Source organism: Schistocerca gregaria, chromosome 1 (genome assembly GCF_023897955.1).
Source record: "Schistocerca gregaria isolate iqSchGreg1 chromosome 1, iqSchGreg1.2, whole genome shotgun sequence".
Lineage (NCBI taxonomy): Eukaryota > Metazoa > Arthropoda > Insecta > Orthoptera > Acrididae > Schistocerca > Schistocerca gregaria.
In genome coordinates, this window is record NC_064920.1 from 436450563 (window position 1) to 436470771 (window position 20209).

General features: G+C 44.5%; 1 protein-coding gene across 4 annotated transcripts in view; it reads left to right on the forward strand.

Moving 5' to 3' along the window:
- Positions 1 to 816: 816 nt before the first annotated feature.
- The window catches only part of LOC126351409 (uncharacterized), an 84887-nt gene continuing 65494 nt past the window's right edge, over positions 817 to 20209 (forward strand). Inside the window, exon 1 of one of the 4 annotated variants that reach the window (XM_050002600.1) lies at positions 817 to 1290. In XM_050002600.1, coding sequence (XP_049858557.1) covers positions 1191 to 1290 — 100 coding nt within the window. In that variant the 5' untranslated portion in view covers positions 817 to 1190. The remainder of the gene's footprint in view (positions 1291 to 20209) is intronic. The other 3 variants (XM_050002602.1, XM_050002601.1, XM_050002603.1) reach the window with 3 other exon arrangements.

Below are 20209 nucleotides of genomic sequence, written 5' to 3' on the forward strand. Positions count from 1 at the left end.
CGCGCACACACACACACACACACACACAAAACTATGTGGCACGCATAGAAAAATGTTTTACGCGAACAGAATCTGACGAATACTGAATTTGTCTCTAAATTCTAAGGAGCATATATGTGCCCATTTTATAGCACATCGTCTAAAGTCAACCCTACTCTTCAAGGACGTTTTCTACTGCCTTCAGTTTGGTCAGATATCTACTAGCCCTATTTCCCACCTACAATAAACAGCAACTAGGAAGAACACTGTGGAAAAGGTAAATAAATGAGAGAAGGGAAAGGGATAAGCTGGTATGGAGGCGAAAGTGCTGTCTGTGTTGTCATATGATTAGTAATTTATGTACGTACAACGTTATAACTGGCTGTCTGTTTTATAATTAGGTGTTCCACGTTTCTCATGGCAAAAGAGTCTATTGGTGGACGTCGGAGAAAATTTTGGGCTTGGGGCATTGTTATTGGAGAAGAAGGAATTGGTAAGTCTCCTGTTATTTTACGAGGAAGAATTAAGGCACTGAACTCGTGTTCTGCTGGAACATTGTTCATCTCTAGAAATGATGTCTTGCTTTTGGCAAGGATTAAGGGCTATTGCATGGTGATTGTTCTGTCGTTCATTTGCAGGTAATTTCGAAAAGTCTTAATTAAGAAAACAGTGTCTTGAATTCACATCAGCGATTAATTTTTGACCCATGTTCTCTCTTTTTTCTGATCGAAGATTTATGAAATGAAACAAACACTTGTCTAACGGATGTGAACTAAGTAGAACAGCATATCTTTCAGCAGACTGACAGTTGGTGCTCTCGTGTATCTACATTGAGCTATGTGTGTGAGTTTAAGACTGTGAGCGTAAATGATCGGAAATTTCAGGGGGCTTGCTGCGTCTTATTTTCTAACTTACTGTATATACGTTTTTTGGATTTTGGGTGTATATTCACAGAGATGGAACAGTACGTTCTGCTGAAATATGTTGAAATGTACACAAAAAATAAGGAAATCCTCACATGCAAAAACTCTTTGTCGATTGTTTATTCCTTGGCCGACGGTACAAATGTAAAACGAAACAATGGCTGAGCGTTGAGGCAGTGTTGTTAATGTATGTACGCCCTTTAGGCTCCAAATCTCACAGTATTAAATTTCAAATGAAACAGTAACGTAAAATTCCCACAATTATTTGGGTTATAAATTTAAAGTAAAATGAGTGCACAGTTAATGAAACGGAGTCTGTTCAGTACAGCTAACAAAGAGAAGTCAGCTGAGAGTCTGACAAAACGGGAACAGTGGGTACAGAAATCAGGTGAGTAGAAAATTATGCCTTATATTTTTTCATATGTTGTATGCCAGTTAATGAATTAGTGATTTTAACGTAGCAATTTTTGTAACATGTTCGCACTCATCCATCCATGATGAGAAGTGAAATAACATGATGCTCTCACTTGTGCATCTGTCATCGACACTGTTGAACATGTTTCCATTCAGTTATATTATAAATCAGGGCAGTTAACGGTTCAAATGGAATGGATATTTTTTTTTTTTTTTTGCTTCTACAGCACATCTTACGATAGATACAAGTTTCTTTTCCAGATGCATATATCTGATTTCTCTTTTGAAAATCGAGTCCAATGAGCTATTGTAACGACTGATTAAACCACCTTTGAGTCGAGCTTCATAGTTAATGAATCGTTTTTATTTATTTGTTTTTACTTAAGTAGGCAAATGCGCTTCCTCACCGCAATCGTCAGTTATCCTAAGCGAGGAACTCTGGGACACCACCAGTCTTTGAATCATATAATCTTTGCCCTTGTTACATTTTTATTTAATCCTTGGAGATGTGGTCCGTCTATGCTACTTTCATAGTTGCATAGACGGACCACATGACCAAGAATAATAACACCAGTTACGTGATGACAGAACAAAAATGGCGGTATTTTAACTGTTTTATGTTTTGTTTATGAGATGGTGTGCAAAAACGCTGTAACATGTGAATACACTATCACCAATTAAGAATTTTAAGAATCATAACCGTCAAACATTTAATTGAAGCTGCTTCTTGTCACGGGAAGTAAGGATTAGTGGAAAATGGGATACAACCCGTCGGCTTTGACCAATGATGCCTGAAGTTAGTGCACCGATTTTGCAGTCGACCAATGTTACTTATGTCGTTTTTTTCGTCTTCTCTAGTACGATTATCCTACTCTTCAGTTGACCTATAAGTCAGCTGAAGTACGTGGTACAAATTTTCGTTTTCGATAGTACTAGTATCAACTGAACAACATCGTAGTAATACTCGTGCTAGCGAAGACGGAAAGAAGCGATAACTGTAAAATTTATATCCCGTACTGCAGTTAAGATAAATAAATCCATACAAACAAATAAAAATCAAAAAGTAAAAATTGTCCAGAATGAAAAACAATTCTTCCAAAATATCTCAAACTCACTAAGAATGGAACTAAGTACCGAATGAATTGTAACTACCAAATGATTTGAATTAATACAAGCGACAAATGTCGAACACAGAGTCTAGCCCCCACTTCCAAATTCACGTACATTTATTTCAATTTACAAAAATGACGCCGCACCACAGAGATTAACCGATTTATTATTTATGACTCGAAAATAAAGACATTAATGTTTATGAGTAAACTATGGCGTCATAGGTCAAAGCGGACGGGTTGTATCCCATTCTTAGTTGACCCGGAAAGTGCAGCAGCTGGTCGAGGTCGCCCATACCCGGGGGCAAGGGCGGGCTGCCCCCTCCTCCCTAGTTCTTAGAGAAAGAAAAAAATATAGTGTAGGCAGTTATTTTCTTTCCAAGAAAATGGTTTAAAAGTCAGTATTACGCACGTTTGAACAGGATCGGAACTTGAACTTTCTTATGGTTACTTACAAGTTGTCATTCACCTTCATCATCTTGGACAGTTTCCAGCCTCTGGCCGGGTCTGCTTGGAACACAAGGCTCTCCATCGCCTTCTGTTTTGTCACCGTCTCTCCGTCTTCACCTTGGTCCAGTCTTCTCCTTTCTTCTGGACGCATTCCTCCACTCCTTTCAGCCCTCTGTCTCTCGGTCTTCCTCTTGGTCTCTTTCCTTCCAGTTTCATCTCGTGTATCCTCCTGGATATCCTCTTCTCCTCCATTCACTTAACACGCCCATACCATCTCAGCCTTGATTTTTCTATCTCCTCCTGTAATCATTGAAGGTAGTTTTATCCCGTATAGCGCTTAGCGTATTTTGAGTATTAGACCTCCCTGCTTCAGATACGTCAGCTTAAGAAGTCCTGTGAAACTTTGTATACGTGTTTTAGAAAAGTCTAAACATTGTGATACCATGAACTAAAGACTGCTTAAATAGATGAAGAGCTATAGTATTATCCTTTTTCGCCACAGTATCAATGGCTCAGATTCCACTTTATTTACGTTTTTTCGATAACGGGATAGGACTTGATAGCCAACAATATTTTTTACGCTTTCTATTACACTTATTCATATTGTCCAATATTTGTTCTAATTAATTACGTTACAACGACGCGCTGTAGACCGTGCCGAAGTACCACCAAGAAACAACGAATTTTGGATTACGAAATTGTTATAGTAAATACGGCAAGCGATTTGCACCACCTGCTTGCCCATTATTATTTTTATTATTATTTTCCATTTTTCTTTATTTACGCTTCTGCTTTTTATAGGCAAGTAAACTATCAATAACATTTTTTCGCCATCTCATCAGAAAAGTAAAACCATACACTACGCACAAGAAATAAAAAATGCAATATCAGTGCTCGGATGTTGGAATAATGACATTGTAATTCTATCAGAGACAGCAAAGGACTTGGAAGAGCAGTTGAATGGAATGTACAGTGTCTTGAAAAGAGGATATAAGATGAACATCAACAAAAGCAAAACGAGGATAATGGAGTGCAGTCGAATTAAGTCGGGTGATGCCGAAAGGAATTAGATTAGGAAATGAGACACTTAAAGTAGTAAAGGAGTTTTGCTATTTGGGGAGCAAAATAACTGATGGTGGTCGATGTAGAGAGGATATAAAATGTAGACTGGCAATGGCAAGGAAAGCGTTTCTGAAGAACAGAAATTTGTTAACAACGAGTATAGATTTAAGTGTCAGGAAGTCGCTTCTGAAAGTATTTGTATGGAGTGTAACCATGTATGGAAATGAAGGATGGACAATAAATAGTTTGGACAAGAAGAGAATAGAAGCTTTCGAAATGTGGTGCTACAGAAGAATGTTGAAGATTAGGTGGGTAGATCACGTAACTAATGAAGAGGTACTGAATAGGATTGGGGAGAAGAGAAGTTTGTGGCACAACTTGATTAGAAGAAGGGATCGGCTGATAGGACATGTCCTGAGGCATCAAGGGATCACAAATTTAGAGGGCAGCGTGGAGGGTAAAAATCGTAGAGGGAGACCAAGAGTTGAATACACTAAGCAGATTCAGAAGGATGTAGGTTGCAGTAGGTACTGGGACATGATGGAGCTTGCACAGGATAAATTAGCATGGAGAGCAGCATCAAACCAGTCTCAGGACTGAAGACCACAACCACAACAACATTGTATTCATTACATTGTCGAATATATTCTAATTAACTACGTTACAGTGACACTTTATAGGGAACTATCTTACACAGAAATACTTAGTTACCCACAAGGGCTTGATAACCTGCATAACTGGGAAGCCATTAATCAGAATGTCATGCATAAATTTTATCTGATTGTTTCGTAAACACATGTCATAAAATCGCAGAAAATATTACTGCAATACAGGGCTTTATGACCTCTCTTGCTGTTTTTCAACATATAAAACTGCCTCATACCAAAGTGACATTTACAGTTACACATTTTTTGTACATATATGTGAAAAGTAACTGGTCCTTCTCTTATGTATTTTTTTTAAATCCGCTACAATGACAATGCTGAACCACAACTGTTACTAAAACTTATACGTGGAGAAACGTATGTAAAACAACGTGTAATATTCGAGTTATGCTGTAATACCACAAGCAGCGTCGTCCCAAAGTCAAGTGACTAGCCCGGTTTGATATCGATAACATGCGCGGTACGCTGTGCCCACTCCACGTAATTGTATATTGTATGATTGAGCCCTTGAGCTGGTCCCATCCTCCACAGCGCATTGTAGCCACCATATCTATGCTTAGTGCTTTGCACCGATGCTTCGCATCGATTCTAGGCGCTTCACTCCGGAACCGCGCTGCTGCTAAGGTCGACGGCTCGAATCCTGCCTCGGGTATGGCTGTTTATGATGTCCTTAGTTAGGTTTAAGTAGTTCTAAGTCTAGGGGACTTATGACCTCATACGTTAAGTCCCATAGTGCTTAGAACCATTTGAACCATTTCGCACCGATTATCTGACCTCAGTATGAACAGGGAGTCTTCTTCCAAGACGGTGTCGTGGGCCGCCGCGCACATATGTGGAGGGTTGAACCCTCTGCTGTAAACGAAATTCTAGCGCCCGTAAGGCGCTTCTCCTTCTGGCATGAAGTTTGTTGGGTGATTGGATGCCATGATGCGTTGGTAATGCTTGACTTTTGTGCTGTTTTTTTATGTATAAAAGAAGACAGGACAGAGAAAGGGACAGTAGAAGAGTGGCGGAAAAGGAACGGCCCCTTGACTAGCCGGGAATATTATATTAAATTATAGAATAAAGGATAGAAGGAGGAATAGTTAGAGTGAGTGAAATCGAAAGGCCATTATCCTGGCCGCCTCTTCTTTGTAGCGGCGTCTTGATATTGGTGGCAGACAAACTTGAAGTGATGGTTTGGGGGGGGGGGGGGGGGGGAAGAGAAAGTAGTCAGAGAGTGACAGCTTGAGAAGTGGAAAGAGGAAGGGCCTGTCGTGATTAGGCCAACATTGGGGGCAGAGTGGGTGGAAGGGGGGGGGGGGGTGGCGTGCTTGTGAGGGTGAATGACATGACATGTTGGTGGATGATCGATGATGTGCGGAAGAGTAGTTGACATGAGATGAGGTGGCTTTTGCGTGCGAATTCATGGGGGGCGGAAAAGAAGGTCAGGCCATCGAGTGGTGGCTAAACGGTGGACACGGGTACCCAGGGAGAGGATTAAGGGATTAGGAGAGTGACTTGTTTGTTGGTAAAAGGAATTGGCTGCAGATAGGATGCGGGTGCGAAGGAGCGGCACGTCGGCCAGGTTGTGGAGCTCTTGGGTTGGGAAGTCGAAAGGGAGGTGGAGGGCACGCCGGAGAGCCCGATTCTGGACGGTTTGGAGTCGGCGGAGGTGGGTGGGGGCAGCATTGCCTCACACCACCGCCGCATATTCAAGGATGGGACGAACAAGGGAGGTGTACAATCTAACAGCAAGGTGTGTGGGGAGTGAAGAGGTTGGATTGATGAGAGGGTAGAGCAGGCAGAGCCTCCCCATTGCCTTACGACGCACGTAATCGATGTGGGGGCGCCAGGTGAGGCGCTGGTCCAGGGTAACACCCAAGTACTTCGCAGTACGAGTCCAGGGGACTGGGGTACCAAGGACCATCACCTGAGGGAGCCGAATGGGAATACGGCGTCGGCAGATGATAAGGGCTTGGGTCTTGGAGGGATTAAATGCCAGACGCCAGGTCCTAGCCCAATCGGTTACGGAATCTGTAGCCCCCTGGCGCCGCTGTTGTAGACCTGCCGCACTCCGAGAACGAGAGAAGAGTGCAGTATCATCTGCGTAGAGAGCTAAATGTACCCTCGGCGCAGAGGGCAGATCGGCTGTGAAGAGGGAGTAGAGAAGCGGTCCAAGTACGCTGCCTTGTGGTACTCCTGCCCTAATGCGTCGTCGTGTAGATTTCCCATAAGGAATCCTTACGTGGAAGGTGCGACCTTCCAGGTATGTGGCTATTAGCCTTACGTGAGACACTGGAAAGACAAGGGAAAATAATTTGTAGAGCAGCCCTTCGTGCCAGACCGAGTCAAACGCTCTGGACACGTCGAGGAGTATGTCCCCGAACTACTCCCTACGTTCTATGGCGTCCAGTGCCTCTTCTACAAGGCGCAGGAGTTGGTGAGTGGTTGCGTGTCCCTGCCTGAAGCCAAACTGCTCATCAGGGAGGACTCGTTCTCGCGCAATATGGATGAGCAGTCGTTTAAGATATAGCCTCTCGAACACCTTGGAAATGGCGGGCAAGAGGCTGATGGGGCGGTAGCTGGCAGGGGAACGAAGATCCTTCCCAGCCTTGGGGATGGCGACCACCTCAGCATGTTTCCAGGCAGTGGGATATTGCCTGGTTGTGAGGATGTTGTTGAAGGTGGCCGTCAGGATGGGAATAGAAGCTGGGGGTAGCTGCTTGAGGAGGGCATTCGTCAGCTTATCGGGGCCGCCAGCTTCCTTGGATTTGAGGTACCGCAATTGCAGTTCAACCTCTTCTTCATTGATGGGGGTGATTTCATCCTCAGGGTCCTGAACGGCAAGGAATTGTGGGAGGCGTGCCGTTACCAGGCGGATGTGGTCGGGGTCAATGGGGTCATTGACTGGGGTGAAGTTGTGTGCGAAGACATCAGCCAAGGCATTTGCCTTGGCGTCTGGTTCGGACACAAAATCATTGCCGACCTGGAGGGGGGGGGGGGGGGGGGAATCCTTTGCTCTCGTCTCAGGAGGCTTTTTGTGAGCCGCCAAGCGGATGGGTCACTCAGGTCAATGGCAGAGATTTTGTTCTCCCATGCCTGATTGCGGTGGTCTTGCACCGCAGCCTTGATTTGACGCTGTAGTCTATTGATGAGGCGCTTGGTTGCCGGATTCCGAGTGAGCTGCCATTCTCGGATGGTCCGGTTTTTCTCTGTGATGAGAGCAAGGATGTTGGGGGGGAGTGGACGCAGATGGTCTGGGGGCCGGAGTGGACGGTGAGAGGTCGCTGCTGCTGCAGCATCTAGGGCTGTGGTGGTGAGGTGAATGAGGGTGCGATCTGCGTCAGTTTGATCGGCAGCAGGGATTGTGGGTAGGGCTGCTTCGACCCGTCGCTGGTAGGACTGTCAGTCAATACCGCGGATGTTCAGGCCTTCACTCGGCGCGGTCGGGACTCCAACGAGATCGATGGAGTAGATGACCGGCCGGTGGTCAGAGGCTAGAGCGATGCGGGTGGCTGCAGTGATGGGGTGGGGTAGACCTTTCACCACTGCGATGTCTAAGACATCTGGGGGACGTCCTCCAGTGGGGTATATGGTGGGGTCATGCGGGCCGATGGTGTGGGCATGGTGCTGCTCAGCGACCCGGAGAAGTCGACGGCCAGAAGTGTTTGTTAGTCTACTATTCCAGGCAGCATGTTTGGCATTGAAGTCACCGCCAACGAAGACGTCGTTGCCGAGCGACAGCAATGCCTCGTAGTCTGGTGTTTCAAGAAGGCCTCGAGGTGGTCTATAAAGAGCCACGAACGTGATGGGACCCCTCACCGTGTGGACAACAACGCCAGTGGCTTCCACGGTGTTAAGGCCGTGCCGCCATAAGCGGTGGGCCTGTCTGTCCTGTAGCAGGAGTAGTTTGCTACACGGACAAAAACACCAGGTTTGAGGTGCGTCTCAGCAACAAGGCAGATATCAACCCCCTCATCTAAGAGGAATTGTCGGAACTCACCCTGTTGTTTGGGGAGGCCGTTGGCGTTCCAGATCATGGCTGTCAGTCCGTGATGTCTAACAGCCATGACTAGTTGGAACGGGAGTGGTGGTGGTGATGGGGGACATGGATAAGGAGAGGGCAGTGGCAAGTTGGTGCGGGATGGTTTGAAGGAGAGAGTGGAAAGTGGTGGAGATTGCCAAGGTCAGTGCCTCAACAACATTGTTGATGAGGTCGCTGAAGTGGGTGGGAAGAGAGGGTGGGGTTGGGATAGGGTGCTGCTGGGATTGTACCGGGGTGGGGAGGGGGGCAGCAGTGCTTAACACCTGCTGGTTGGATGGGGAAGGAACAGCGGAGCATGACACCCGCTGTGGGGAAGGGAGAGCAGTGCTTAACGCCTGCTGGGTGGGGAGGTGTGGGAAGGCTGCTGGGGGGGTGGGGGGTGGGATGGGGATGGAGAGGAGGTGGGGTGGGTAGGAGCCCAGAGGGGCGGGATGGGAGCGAGACGCACGTTGGGAGTAAGCCCGCGGCGCCGATCCCACCAGGGCACCAGAATAACTGGTGCCCCCGCGGGTCGCCGCCGATGGCCTTGCAGCCCTGGTTTGATTCGCCCTGAATAATTTAATTTTTGGGCAGCCCATGTAGCTGCCCGTGTGATTCCCGCCACAGCGGGCACAGGTGGGGGGGGGGGGGCGTCTCGGGGTTTAGAGCACTCCGAGGAGGCGTGTCCACTGGCACACTTCACGCAACGCACCTCACGGGTGCAGTCACCCGCGAAGTGCGCCAGTCCCTGGCACCGATAGCACACCAGGGGCATCCTCCTGGAGCGCGGTTTCTCGATCGTCACGCTGGCGTGATCGAGGAGCGGGAGGGTTAGGAGGTGGCGGTTCTCCGGCGTGTCAGGGGCGGAGACGAAGAGGAGTGGAGTGGGGCGACGGGTTTGAGGGCAGATGATGCGTGATATGACTGGGGGGGGGGTGATGTTTAATGATGCGAGTGCCTTCCTCAGGTCATCGTCAGAGTACTCCATGGGAAGCCCTCTGACGACGACCCGGAGGCGGCGGGTCCTTATGGGGGGGGGGTGGAGAAACCTATTTTTAGCTTGCTCAGTATTATGAGCGTCTTGGCAAGGTCGGAGGGAGACTGGACAGACAGTCGATAATTGTCGTTTCCTGACCACTTTATACGGAAGGGGTAGTCCGTGTGCGTGGTCAGGATGTCTGCGAGCTCTTTGTAGGGCCCTTTGTGTTGGATATAGATGGGTGGTGGAGCAGGAGGGGTGGCTGAGGGTGGGGGGGGGAGGAGGATTTGGGGGGTGTCTGCGGTGCCATCAATAGCAGCAAAAGTATTGCTGACGGGCACATCTGTCAGCGACGTGGTGAACTGACGGCGGGGTGCCGTTTTGCGCGGCACCTGGAAGCCATCAGCGTCAGTAATGGCCTTCTTCTTCTTGGTCAGCCCGCGTTCGGCAGGCTGAGTGGCCTCGGAGTCGGACGAGGCAACTGCCGCTTCCGACGCTCAGCGACCGGGCGCCGATGGTCGTCGTCGAACTCCATCACGCTCCCGTCATCGCTGTCGTCGGCTGCGGCAGTCATATTGGGGAAGAGGAGGGCCTACAGCCGAGCACTGTCGACCTGCCGGCCTCCCTCCTCTGCGGCATCACGGAGGGCGATCAGTTTCTCTTGCAGCCCCTCCTGTATGTCTGCGTCAGACATCAACGACGACGCGACATCTTCTGGTGCCGGAATCTGTTGTGGGACGCATACAGCGTCCTCTATGTCCGGCATGTCGAGTGGTGATCTGGTGGGTGGGGGGAGGGGGGAGCGGGATCTAGTACGCGGCGCACGCGGGCTTGTCCCACGTGAAGGAGGCCCTGGTACGCAGATTTCCCTAATATTAGCCCTAGGTGCAGTTTCATTGATGGCTGCATCAATGAAACTGCAACCGGGAGTGGCAGGGGAGGGGCAGCCGATCGTGGATGTGATGGCTGTGGTGGTGATAGTAGTGGTGCCGATGGTAGTTATCGGCAATGTGACATCACCGGCTACGGCAGTCTTGGTCCGTTTTGAAGTCCCTGCTGGGTCCGTGGTCGTTGTAAGTGGGGGCCGGATGGGGCCGCCGACGAAGCAAGCTCCGCCGGACGGCGATCCGCCACACCCGTCGCATTAGTACGCATACTCTTCACCCGCGGCATCCCAGCTCGGAATGGTGTCGTGGGCAGCGCTTGCAATGGGTCACAAACTCCAACACCGTGTTGGCACAAAACAGCCAGAGGAGAATACGAAATTCAACAATGTCTGCTACGTTGCCATTGCACTCATTATTGTTTGATCGCTAAGGCTGGCAGCGGGGCTGACACAAAATATTAGCGATCGACGTCTCGATTTCTAGTGAACTAGAAAGCCCACCAACAAGATAATATTTACAAATAGTATTTAGGTGGGGACGACAGCATAAAATCCTGGTTTGGAAAGGAAAGACGTCAGTTGGATATTGAATGAAAGAGATATAAAAAGCTCTACATCGACAAAGCAAACTGAAGACCGTTGCAGGGTTACAACACAGACGTGTTGATACCTGCGAAACAGGGAACGGAGGTAGTAACAGTATACTCTACCGCATCGTGCACGTGGTACGCCGTCACATACTACAAAATGGCTCTAAGCACTCTGGGACTTAACAACTGAGGTCATCAGTCCCCTAGACTTAGAACTACTTAAACCTAACTAATCTAAGGACATCACACACATCCACGCCCGAGGCAGGATTCGAACCTGCGACCGTAGCAGCTGCGCGATTTCGGACTGAAGCGCCTGGAGCCGTTCAGTCACAACGGCCGGCCACACACTACACATCGGAAAGCTAATGTCCTGTAATATGCATAGCACAACAATTAAACACTCACCAGCATGTTTGTTTGATAATTCTCTTCGCGCGCTATTGCTGTGACAACAGTTGTTCTGTGTAAAGAGTATTAATCTATGTTTCGTCCGAATAAATCGCTGACTGTATTTGCTGATGTTCGACTTTTCCCTAAACCCTAATGTGGTATGCATTTTTTGAAACTCGACTTCTTCGTACTTGATAACACAGTTATTATGAACATTTTAACATTGAATCCCGTAGGTACGAGCCGTTTCTGAAAACAACTCATTTTTATCAAACCAAAATTTATTTTTACAAGAAGGGGTCATTCCTTCAACTATTTCTCTTCACACTTTCTACAGTTGTTCAGACACTTAACTGGAAATCAGCTTTTCCAAGCACTCTTCATGTGAAGAGTGCATAGAAAAGTTGGTTTCCCGTTATGACATACGTCTGAACAATGATGGCAACTACGAAGAGAAATAGTAAAAGAAATGATATTTCTTGTAAAAATAAATTTTCGTTTCAAAATGGTTTTTGTAAGCTTTTTCACCAAAACGGTACTTACTTTCTCGTCATGTCTCGTACAAGGACATATCAAGGGGATTGTCAGAAGGGGGTATCGTAAAAGGCTCATGTATTTCATTTTACACTGAAAGCACATGTATATAATTTGCTTTCAGGAGGCCATCATTAAAATGGTTGTTGTTGTCTTCAGTCCAGAAAATGGTTTGATGCAGCTCTCCATACTACTCTATCCTGTGGAAGCTTCTTCATCTCCGAGTAACTACTGCAACCTACATCCTTCTAAATGTGGTTAGTGTAGTCATCTCTTGATCTCTCTGTACGATTTTTACCCTCCACGCTTCCCTCCATCACTAAATTGGTGATCCATTGATCCGCAGAACGTGTCCTACTAACCGATACCTTCTTCTAGTCAAGTTGTTCCACAAACTCCTCTTCTCACCGATTCTATTCAGCACCTCCTCATTAGTTATGTGCTCTACCCATCTAATCTTGAGCATTCTTCTGTAGCGTCACATTTCGAAAGCTTCTATTCTCTTCTTATCTAAACTATTTATCGTGCCTGTTTCAAATTCATACAGGGCGACACTCCGTACAAATACTTTTAGAAATGACTTCCTGATACTTAAATCTACACTCGATGTTAAAAAGTTTCTCTTCTTCAAAAAAAGGGTCAAATAGCTCTGAGCACTATGGGACGTAACATCTGTGGTCATCAGTCCCATAGAACTTAGAACTACTTAAACCTAACTAACCTAAGGACATCGCACAACACCAAGTCATCACGAGGCAGAGAAAATCCCTGACACCGTCGGTAATCGAACCAGGGAACCCGGGCGCGAGAAGCGAGAACTATACCGCACGACCACGAGCTGCGGAGTATCTCTTCTTCAGAAACACTTTTCTTTCCATTGCTAGTCTACTTTTTATATCCTCTCTATTTCGACCATCATCAGTTATTTTGCTCCCCAAATAGCAAAACACATCTACTACTTTAAGTGTCTCATTTCCTAATCTAATTCCTTTACCATGAACTGATTTAATTAGACTACATTCCATTATTCCCGTTTTGCTTTTGTTGATGTTCATCCTATACCCGCCCTTCAAGACACTGTCTATTCTGTTCAACTGCTCTTCCAGGTCCTTTGCTGTCTCTGACAGAATTATAATGTCATCGGAAAATCTCAAAGGTTTTATTTCTTCTCCATGGATTTTAATACCTACTCCGAACTTTTCTTTTGTTTCCTTTACTGCTTGCTCAATATACAGATTGAGTAACATCGGGGAGAGGCTACAACACTGTCTCACTCCCTTCCCAACCACTGATTCCCTTTCATGTCCCTGGACTCTTATAACTGCGATCTGGTTTCTGTACAAAGTGCAAATAGCTTTTCGCTCTCTGTATTTTACCCCTTCCACCTTCAGAATTTGAAAGAGAGTATTCCAGTCAACATTGTCAAAAGCTTTCTCTAAGTCTACAAATGCTAGGAACGTAGGTTTGCGTTTTCTTAACCTATCTTCTAACGTAAGTCGTTAGCTCAGTATTGCCTCAAGTGTTCCAACAGTTCTACGGAATTCGAACTGATCTTCCTCAAGGTCGTCTTCTACCAATTTTTCCATTCGTATGTAAAGAATTCGTGTAAGTATTTTGCAGCCATGACTTATTAAACTGATAGTTCGGTAATTTTCATACCTGCCAACACCTGATTTCTTTGGGATTGTAATAACTATATTCTTCTTGAAGTCTGAGGTTATTTCGCCTGTCTCACACATCTTGCTCACCAGATGGTAGAGTTTTGTCAGAGCTGGCTCTCCCAAGGCTATCGGTAGTTCTAATGGAATGTTGTCTATTCCCGGGGCCTTGTTTCGACTTAGGTCTTTTCAGTGCTCTGTCAAATTCTTCACTCAGTGTCACATCTCCCATTTCATCTTCATCTACCTACTCTTCCATTTCCATAACATTGCCCTCAAGTACATCGCTCTTGTACAGACCATCTGTATACTCCTTCCACCTTTCTGCTTTCCTTCTGAGGTCTTGATATTAATACAAGTGGTTCTCTTTTCTCCAAAGGTCTCTTTAATTTTCCTGTAGGCAGTATATATCTTACTCCTAGTGATATATGCCTCTACATCGTTACATTTGTCCTCTAGCCATCCCTACTTAGCCATTTTGCACTTCCTGTCGATCTCATTTTTGAGACGTTTGTATTCCTTTTTGCCTGCTTCGTTTACTGCATTTTTATGTTTTCGCCTTTCATCAGATAAATTCAATATCCCTTCTGTTACCGAAGGATTTATTCTAGCACTCGGCCTTTTACCTACTTGATCCTCTGCTGCCTTCACTATTTCATCTCTCAAAGCTACCCTTTCTGTTACCGTATTTCTTTCCCCCATTCCTGTCAATCGTTCCCTAATGATGTCTCTGAAACTCTCGACAACCTTTGGTTCTTTCAGTTTATCTAGGCCCCATCTCCCTAAATTTCCACCTCTTTGCAGATTCTTCAGTGTTAATCTACAGTTCAGAAACAATAGATTGTGGTCCGAGTCCACATCTGCCCCTGGAAATGTCTTACAATTTAAAACCTGGTTCCTAAATCTCTGTCTTATCATTATATAATCTATCTGCAACCTTCCAGTGTCTCCAGGCCTCTTCCAATCTACAACCTTCCAGTGTCTCCAAGCCTCTTCCACGTATACAACCTTCTTTCATGATTATTAAACCAAGTATTAGTTATGATCAAGTTAAGCTCTGTGCAAAATTCTACCAGGCGGCTTCCTCTTTCATTCCTTATTCCCATTCCATATTCACCTACTACTTTTCTTTTCGTCCTTTTCCTACTATCGAATTCCAGGCCCCACATGACTATTAAATTTTCGTTTCCTTTCACTATCTGAATAATTTCTTTTATCTCATCATACATTTCTTCAAGCTTTTCATCATCTGCGTTGCTAGTTGGCATATAGACTTTTACTACTGTGGTAGGTGTGGGCTTTGTGTCTACCTTAGCTACAAAATGCGTTCACTGTGCTGTTCGTAGTAGCCGACCCGTGCTCTCATTTTTTTATTCATTATTAGGCCTACTCCTGCATTACCCGTATTTGAATTTGTATTTATAGCCCTGTTTTCACCTGACCAGAAGTCCTGTTCCTCCTGCATAATGACTTGAAGAACGCTACCATTATCACTATTTTTAAGAAAGACGACCGTAGTGTATGTGGGAACCATCGTGATTTTTCGCTTTTTACAGGTAAAGTTCTGTCAAGAATTCTACGAAATCGGCTCCAAATTCAGAGAGGACTTTGTCTGAATCTCAATGCGGGGTATTTAGCAATATGATAACTTCGCTGTATTGGCAAACAAGTTTTAATTAGAATACAATTTATTACTTCTTTCCTAATAAAACACGGCTCAGTCTTATATTATATGGTTCACTATCGCAGAGCAGAAGAATATTAAGTTTAGGTTGAATAACTTACAACTTTAAACGGGTCCAAATCTCCTTTGGCAATTGCCGTCTTTCTCTTACTACACTCTTGCATTTAAATGTACTATATCTGAAAGGAAGTCATAATTTCTTCAGCACTTCAAAGCATCCCAGGGTCCACAGTTCAGTCTCAAATTTTGTTAAAGACTTTTCAGTTGATAAAAATTCTTCACTTTCCTTTTTCTTAAATTATGATTTCAACTGCCACATGAAACTATAGCAACCAGATTGATATATAAAACAAAACGGAATATAAAAATACTATGAGCTACAATTTTGGGAACTAAACACCGATTCACGCATTGATTTCAACTAGATTTGTAGTGTGTGTGGGACCTCATAAATAAGTTTGGGTGTATGATGTATATAACCTTTGATGCCAATAAATTCCCCTACGATGTACAACATACGCTGCTGTTTGTGTGACGATTATATACTAATAACGTAAGGGTTCTGACCCTTAGACACTGTTCCAAGGATATGACGAATAAGATATTTAACAGTAGGACCTCGTTCTTGTAGTAAAACTTGAAGATATGATATATCGCCATTCCACAAGTGAGCCATCTTAATGCACATTGACGTAGTACATAAAGACGACCGCTAGCGCCGGCTGCTGTGGCCGAGCGGTTCTAGGCACTTCAGTCCGGAACCGCGGTGCTGCTACGGTCGCAGGCTCTAATCCTGCCTCGGGCATGGATGAGTGTGATGTCCTTGGGTTAGTTAGGTTTACGTAGTTCTAAGTCTAGGGGATTGATGACCTCAGATGTTAAGTCCCAGAGTGCTCAGAGCCATTTGAACCATGTTTGAGCGACCGCTAGCAGCTTTCCAATGTAAATATGGTTTTTAGTGCTGGGAGTTTCCGAAGAGATGTTCGGCTCGCCTTGGATACAGCTCTTTTCATTTAAGCAGAGAGGTTGCATCTTTAAGGGAAGTGGATTCTTGCCAGGAAAGGAAGGAATTGGCTGTGACTTACGGTAAGGGACCAACCCCATCATTTGCCTAAGGAATAACCACAATGAACCATTTTTAACGTTGCTGACGGATGGATTACAGCGATTTATTGAGTTGAGTTATAATATTACAAGAGCGTATACAGATTTTGGACAAAAAGGCGAAAGGATTTGGGGGGGGGGGGGGGGGGGGCGCAGGGCGCAGTCGGCTCGGGCGAATTCTACGGCGTGCTGAAAAAAATCTTTTAGAAACGAACGAACTAAAGAATGTGCTGTCATCACATACCCATTCCGCTCTCTACAAATCCCTCATCGTTCCGTGTTGGAACTGTCCTGGTGACCAGACTGGGAGATATTTTCCATTTGGGGTAATATTGATAGAACTTTGAGAAAATTTTGAAATGAAATGCAACTACTGTCATCTAGGCGTTGTTTTTGTTGCTCAATTAGACAATTGTAATAGCGCGTACATATTTTTAAGTTACCATAAAGTTAGTAGACGAATCAAAATCGGTTTTCCACTTCTTTCTTGCTATAAACTTATCCATAATTAGAAACTATCAGAACAGCAAACAGCCTATAAACAATGAACGACAGCACTTAACATTAAATTCATCTGCAAGTAGGAACGGAACTGATTGACAAAACAGCATTGAACTCAAGTAAGGCCAACAATATACAGTAGTTGGTTTTGGCTAAACTGGGAATACCTGATGGCCGATAGTGCTATCGATATATCGATAGCTTAATTTTGTCGATAGCCTTGTTGACTCTTGATAGTGCGTTTCCCTTTTTCGCTGTATAATTGAAAATCAGAATACAACGTCTGATCAAAAGGTTTCCGTTCGAAGGCTATACTGTCCAGAATTGGTATTCTACTCAGTCAAAATCACAATCATCCCACCGATTTAGCTGGTTGAAGAAACTGGTTTGATAAAACGTCGTGTCCCGGTGCGTGAAGAAGTCCGTAAGTGCTGGCTGCACGTCCTCGCCCGACAAGAATCGTCGACTCTTCAAGGCCTTTTCTAAGAGACTATGACCACAGTGTGGGTGCTCGATTGTCTCCCATTTGAGTTGGCGTAAGTTGAGCGTTACGACATTTGAGGTATGGAGACGTGTGTTATCAAGAAGCGGTAGCACCCCTTGTCGCACCATTCCACAACGGTGGTTTTCGACAGAAGTACTGCCCCCATACCACATTCTTCATTCTCCTATACCAGTGTTTGTTCTTCGGAACCCAAGAAAAGAATAACAGAACGTCGGTCCTGTTTGGGAGCATTTTGCAATAACGTTGCCGTAGTTCACGTTTCCGCTTTTACCGCATGCACATTGGAAAGACATATACACTGCAGCAGACGGGAGCTTGTTGATCGCCCCTTGTACGTTTCAATTTCAGTACACGGCAACTAGGTCGTGTGTTATTTCATTTGGGTGACTGAGGGCGGGGGTCCTGACCTCCCTTTGCCTAGGTCCTTGCCCCGTAGAACAATTTTTTTTCAGTTTCCTTGCTAGGCTTCTGGGTGAAAAAGCTGCGAAGTTGTTATTTTCTGTAAATGCAGACTTCCCCGACGTATACCGATGATGAAATCTGGGTCAGCTCTAGCGTGTGATTCCATGTTTCGGCATTGAGCCACGGCGTCGTGAGTAACGTCACGAGGTTACGATGCATAGGATGTTAAGTGCCCGGCTATTGAATGTTTGTCTTAGTAACTTCAGGGATCGTCTACAACAGTGTATTGATGCTAACGGCCGCCATCTTGAGGACATTACATTTTTCAAAACTAAATGAATGTAAAATGGTACATTGTACTAATTTAGAATATAAAAACATATTTTCTCTATACATCCAGATTTACTTTCTATTGCTCCTTAAAACTGCTTAGTCGGCTCTGCCGCACCCTGTAATCTGTACCTGTGTTTAAAGAGGTGGTTAATGTTTGACCACTGTAGCTGTAATCCGTGTTAGTGAATGTTGTCGATGCTGTCATATTTGATTTGCTCTGCTTGTAGGTAGGACTTGTAGTAGGACAGTCAGGTCCCTCTGTCTTATTACATATCCTGTTTCCATACTTGCGTGGTATACATTCAACTGTGACTTCCTCTGGGCGTTCTGACTTCTTGTGGACTGGCTTCGCACGTTTTCCAGTGACTGATTCTTTATCGCAACGTTTTTGGGGATGACATAGGCCTCAGCAATTGGAGATTTTTGAGCAGCCACAAAATCTTTGATGATGTATAAGGACTCGAACTGAATATACTGTAGATTCTATCCCTTTGCAGCAACAGAAGACGAACCTTTGGCTTGACATCCAGGACATAAGTAACTGTTCGTTTTTATGGCCGGTTTTGAACATTAACTTCATTGTACAGCTCTTCCTTAGAGATGTGTTCGCTTTAGTTGATCTCATATAGTTCCTACAGAAAGTCCAGATCAGTTCGAAGAGTTGCGACCTGATACACTGCAAGGAATGTCCCACTGATCAGGTCCACAACCACCTTCGTCCAACACCGTACTGCATAAACTGTCGAATGCACACAGAGCGTTTGTACACAGGCTTTTCTTCAGTTAATACACCCTGCCCTCTACATTTCTTCTTATTACCATTGGTCGGATGTTCCGTAGCAATTGTCAGTTTTTCTGTAGCTATTGGGAATTGTTCTTAAGTAAGTGGCAGTTGTTCCTTAGCACTTGTCAAGTAGCGTTATTTTCTTAAGCTAAAGTTCACTTATGGTGAAAGCTGTAGTTTTTCTGTTTGTATTTTATGGTGAAAGCTGTAGTTTTTCTGTTGGTATTTTAACTCGTGTCATATAACTGGACTCATTTTGTCGATACTGCCTTCTGTTAGTTTCCGTGATTTTCGTCAGCTGTGTAATGGAATTTCTTTTGGAGTTGGTTAAAGTCAAGATCAGGGCCAGTGGCAGTTTAACTTTTGGTATCGGTGGGTCACGTTGAGCTTTATATGTCAACTTGTTTCGTTAGTTTTTCAGAGTTTGCGTTAGGTGTATAGTACGGTTTCTTTTAGAATTCATCTTTTGTTATTGGTGTATCTGCCTGAGCAATATAGGTTAACTCAGGTAGTCAATACAACATTTTGTTATCCTTAGCGATTTTCCGTTAGGTGTGTACTGCTATTTCTTTTAGAATTACTTTTTTTTTGGTTCGCTGTCTCCAGCCGAGCTATACAGTTAAATTCAAATTGTTAACGATGCCACTTTTTTTTTATTTTTTGTGATTTTCCTTTAGGTGTGATTTCTTATTGGTGTTGGTATTTCATGGTCGACTGTTTGTAGGATTGCCATCTGTTGTTTGACCAAATAAAGTAAATCGGTTATTAAAGGTAGGAAAGACAATATAGTGTATCAAAACACCAATGTATTAATTATAATGCAGTTTCCCCATAAAGATCGAGTTTTTGCAGCTTTAAACTTTCAACTATGTTAACAAAATGATCACATTCTAAATACCTTTGTAAATTCATATTGCTTAGTGTAAATAACCAGTTCGTCACTAAACCAAACCATTCATTTAGGTACTCTGAAACTTTTTCAACAAATAATTAAATGTTTCTGTGAATTTTATTAGTCTGTTCAGATGAAGATAAGAGTTTAATTTTTTTGCCAGTTTTATATCCAAGGAAGAGATCTTGCCTTATTTTTGTTAGTTCATTTTCAAGATTATCCACTATATTATACACAGAAAGATTATCCACGATATTATACACATAAAAATTGTTAAGCAGCTGCCTTCCAGGCATTTTACACTTTCATTAAACAGCGTTAAAATATGGCTACAAAAATTCAAGTAAATTTCAGTG